The 4,968-nt window shown below is 36.3% G+C and overlaps 1 protein-coding gene across 1 annotated transcript in view; it reads right to left on the bottom strand.

Annotated features, from left to right (window-relative positions):
- Positions 1-1,729: 1,729 nt before the first annotated feature.
- The window catches only part of LOC107656093 (glutamate receptor ionotropic, NMDA 3B-like), an 84,510-nt gene continuing 81,271 nt past the window's right edge, over positions 1,730-4,968 (bottom strand). The window contains exons 8-9 of the mRNA XM_016443787.1: positions 4,106-4,173; positions 1,730-2,594 (exon numbers count right to left, since the gene is read on the bottom strand). Of these exons, the coding sequence (XP_016299273.1) occupies positions 2,075-2,594; positions 4,106-4,173 (588 nt within the window). The 3' untranslated portion in view covers positions 1,730-2,074. The remainder of the gene's footprint in view (positions 2,595-4,105; positions 4,174-4,968) is intronic.

A 4,968-nucleotide genomic window follows, 5' to 3' on the forward strand; every position in this document is an offset into this window, starting at 1 on the left:
GTAAGGAAACTTTGTTTCCTTTGCTCCTGCATCATCCGCCTGCACGTCTTCCATGTACCACAGTCAGCGGAAGTGAGAAAAAAGTGTTTATTAATATGGATATTTATCTTACAAAAATGCATGGATTCTCTACAGGAGGCCTTTAATCACCCCCCGGAGCCGTGTGAGGGACGTTTTATTAAGGATGCGCGCACTTTATTTCAAGTCTTCTGAACTGTTGACAACCAACACCCGCTTACCCCCATTGAAAGGCTTGGAGGGGCCAGGACAATTTTTAATATAACTCTGTAGGATGTTTTGAGGGTGAGTAAAACACAGGCTAATTTTCATTTTTGGGTGAACTAACCCTTTAATGCAAGTGAATCAACTATTCAGTAATTTACAGCAAAGAGCTTAAAACAAGCAGGTTTAGCCATTTTAAATGTTTTCTATATTCTAAAGTGTGTGTGTGTGTGTATATATATATATATATATATACATTTTAATTTATTTAGCCCCTGAAACTGGCTCATTCCATTAATAGGGTACACTGCTAGAAGTGTTCAAATGTATTCTATTTTTAACTTGATATTCAATTAATTTTAAAAAGAAAATTTTAGAACAGCATGGTGAGAGGGCAGTAGTTTAATATTACACATATTTATGACTTAATTTTGAATTTAGGACAAAATTGCAACCCTCTCACCTCTTTTGTGTGATATGTTAATATATATTAGATATATATCATGTAACCCATTCATGGAAAGCACCTTCTTCACAGGTTAAAAGACTGCAGTGTAATGCTAAAATCTCACATATAAAAAGTCATGAGATGGGTGTTTTGAGTTTGTGTTGAATATACTGGGAATTTACTGTGGGGGAAAAATTCCACCATGACTAGAAAGCATTGTTGTCAACATCTGCTTAAAGTGAATATCCTAACAGTTTGCCAGCATCATATAAGCAAGCGGAAATAATATCATAATCTATAACCATCACTTAAATGACTGAAACATCAACTAGATGTTGATTGTGCTCAAGCTGATGCGTTTCTGAACTATAATAGTAATCCAGATAAAGTATTGTCCAGGTAACTGAGCTGAAAGTTTTCAAGTAAGATTCCAAATTTATGACAAGATCACATTTATTTCTTCAACATCAAACTTAATTCAAACAGGCAACCTGGCCATTCATATGACTTTATGGAGGGAAGAAAGGTCAAAAATCTCACATATAAAAAGTCATGAGATGGGTGTTTTCAGTTTGTGTTGAATATACTGGGAATTTACTGTGGGGGAACAATTCCACCATGACTAGAAAGCATTGTTGTCAACATCTGCTTAAAGTGAATATCCTAAAAGTTTGCCAGCATCATATAAGCAAGCGGAAATAATATCATAATCTATAACCATCACTTAAATGACTGAAACATCAACTAGATGTTGATTGTGCTCAAGCTGATGCGTTTCTGAACTATAATAGTAATCCAGATAAAGTATTGTCCAGGTAACTGAGCTGAAAGTTTTCAAGTAAGATTCCAAATTTATGACAAGATCACATTTATTTCTTCAACATCAAACTTAATTCAAACAGGCAACCTGGCCATTCATATGACTTTATGGAGGGAAGAAAGGTCAATAACAGTAGCAGTTTTGAGATCAGACACAACCGAGCAATAAAATCATTGCCAAAGCAGCAAAGTCAGTGCTCTGTTCTACCTTTGACTCCATGACGAGGCCTCGGGTGCAACAGGGGTTTATTCCGATCCATATCCACCAAGAAAACAACAGCTGGGCAGAGGGAAAGCTCCATCAATAAACAAAGCTATGAGAGGAAAGCATGGACTTGCTTGCTGCTTTCAACGGTTTCAAATGCAAATGTCCAAATCCAGGTAGCTCCTGCTTTCACAGCAGGGCTTTAGAAAATAAGCCACATGAGGCCCTATTAGCATTATCATTAGCAAAACCGTACCTAGGATCAATGTTGCTTAGCGTGATGATTTTAAAAGAGTCCAGGGAGATTTTTTGGGGAGGAGAAAGATAGAAAAACATGTCCATTGTCATGTGTACCGTGTTCACTTCAGACATTGTGAGCATCACCTTTTCAAATCTGCTGGCTCTTTGGTGAAGGCGGGGCATATGGTGGCTGTGACTGTGGGCGGAGCTTCTGCGGTGGTCGCCGGGGCGATGACGGCAGCCGCTCGTTCTTTGGCCAGTGTAGTCTGAAGCTCCGCCCTACGAGCCAGAGCGGCTTTCAAATGCCCGCGGAATTCCTCGATCTTGGCCTGGAGCTCCTCCAGCTCGCTCTCTCTGGAGGGGCTCGAGGATCTCACTGAGGAAGAGGCGGGCCCCTGAACGGGCCCTCCGTTTTCACACACTCTCGCCAGTAAACTCCCAGCTTCGGAGCTCAATGCGGAGGCGGCGCTGGACTGACCCCCCTCGGACATGACGCGGGGCAAGAGACGGCACGTGTTGAGGGTCTCCAAGTTGAAATGGACCCTCTTGTTGTCTTTGGGCTCCTGCGCCGCATTGGCGCTCTCGTTGTTCCATCTGGCGAAGGATCCGAGGGGAGCAGGTGGAGGTGGCGGATGCGGCTGGGCTTTCTGGATGTTACAACTAGGAAGACAGAGCCAAGACAAGTGATTTTGTTAAAGGGATAGATCACCCAAAAATGAAAATCCTGTCATTATTTATTGAGTTTTCGTACAATATCCTTTTCTGTGTAATGAAGTGAATGGGGACTGGGGCTCTCAAGTTCCAAAATGACAAAAACACCATAAAAGAAGTCATCCATATGACTTGAGTGCTATATTTGAACTTTTCTGAAGCTTTTCGAGTCACATAGACTATTTTTATGGTACTTTAATGGTGCTTTTGAAGCTTGACAGCTCCAGTCCCCATCCACTTTTATTATAGTGAAAAGAGCAGCCAAAATATTAATCAAAAAGTCACAATGTCTTCCATAGAAGAAAGAAAGTCAAGGAAATATGGAATAGCACGAGGGAAAGACAAGCTTCAGTTAAATTACAAAAATGACTATAGCTAAACAGAAATATATAAAAATAAAATAAAATGACAAAAGCACATAAATTACTCAAACTAAACAATGTTAATGAAAATGGAGTATATATTCAAAATATTAATAAATCACCCAATATAAATAATAGTATTTATATTTGGGTGAACTATCCCTTTAAATGAGCTATACTCAGGGCCGTCCTTAGCTGACGCAGGGCCCGGTGCGAGGTAGGGGGCCCCTTCGGTCCGTTCGCGACTGTGTTCCGGGGAGGGAGGGGGGTCCCCCTCGGTCCCCCTCAAGCGCGGGGCCCAGTTGCACCCTCCTAAGGACGGCCCTGGCTACACTACATCTTCAGCTTGCTGTAATAACAAAAGCAGCAGCATCATTAATTATTAAAACTCATTTTCATTAATTGAAATAAAGCTGAAATCAAATCAAATATAAATATTAGATGAAAAACATTTTAAAAAAAGTAGAAATGTTGTCTTGGAAAATAATTTAAATAAATAAGTAACTATGACTAAAAATGAAATAAAAATAAATGCTAAACAAAATATAAAAAACAAATAAAAATGACAGCACATAAAATTACTAAAACTTTAAAGTAAAATAAAAACTTGCAATATGGAAATAAAAATGATTCAAAATGTTAATAAATATTATAATAGTATAATATTAAGAAACATTTTCGTTAATTGAAATAAAGCTAATTAAAATAAAATATAAATATTAGAAAGTAGCAATGTTGCCTTGAAAATTATTTATTTAAAACAGGTTTCAGTTAAATTACTAAAACTGAAATAAAAATAAAGCTAAATAGAATTAAAAAAATAATAATATAAAATGACTAAAGAACATAAAATTAGTCAAACTTCAAATGAAATTAATATGAAAACTAAAAATATAAAAATAATTCATTTATTTTGGGGGTGAGCTATAACTATTAAAAGAGCTCCACTATCATAACAAGATTCTCTTCTTGCTATAATAACATCAGCATTCTAAGAAAAAACAATGAAGCATCATTTAAACCCAAGTGCATTTTTGACATTCAAAATGAAGTAAGCTGCTGTTAAAATGAAAAAAAGATTAATAAAACAGTCAAAACCTTTTCTCTGTGTTCGCCCGCTGCCGTTTCACATCCTCATAAGTCATGTTCAGTGCTCTGTGGATTTTCTGCAAAAAAAGAAAAGAAAAAAGGATTTATCTCATCAAGGGATGAATGAGAGAGATCAACATCATGCTTTTGATTTTAAAAATCAATATTCCAGAGATGGCAATTACTGACTGAGCTTGGCAGTAATCTCTCCACAAGCCCTCAGAGAAAGAGCCGGAGAGATCAAGCACAGCTCATTTACAGAGTCAAAGCTTCGCCCCATGAATAACAGAACTGTGCCTTTCTTAATCTTTCATTCTGATAGAATAATAAACTTGGCGACAGCTGAAATTTTGGGGGTGGAAAAACTGCTCAGACAATAGAAAAAATAATGAACATTTAAACAGATAGTTTGGTCAACTGTTAATATTTGATCTACCCTCGTATCGTTTGAAACATGTTGGGTTCAGTGTTACTTTTGTTTTTTCTTCACTTAATATATTATTTATATGATTTTTAGTTTTTAGTATTCTTCAAAAAATGTTGGTAGTTTTTATATTTAAAAACAACAATACTCTTTATTTTTTATTTTGATTGATTAGCCTCGAAGTACATCAGCTGGATTACTGAAAATTGAATAAAGACTAGGTTAAGTCCTGATTGTACATTTGAACTTATTACCCTGAGATGTAATCATTGTCAAATAATTATTTATTAAACCAAATATACAAATTTAACTGATATATTATTTTATTATTTAATTAAAATAAGTTTCAGATGAATTACAAAAATGACTAAAACTGAAATAAAAAGAAAATAAGGTTAAGTGTGTGTGTGTGTGTGTGTGTGTGTGTGTGTGTACTGGTTTATATATC

Source organism: Sinocyclocheilus anshuiensis, unplaced genomic scaffold (assembly GCF_001515605.1).
Source record: "Sinocyclocheilus anshuiensis isolate Anshui unplaced genomic scaffold, SAMN03320099.WGS_v1.1 scaffold51, whole genome shotgun sequence".
Lineage (NCBI taxonomy): Eukaryota > Metazoa > Chordata > Actinopteri > Cypriniformes > Cyprinidae > Sinocyclocheilus > Sinocyclocheilus anshuiensis.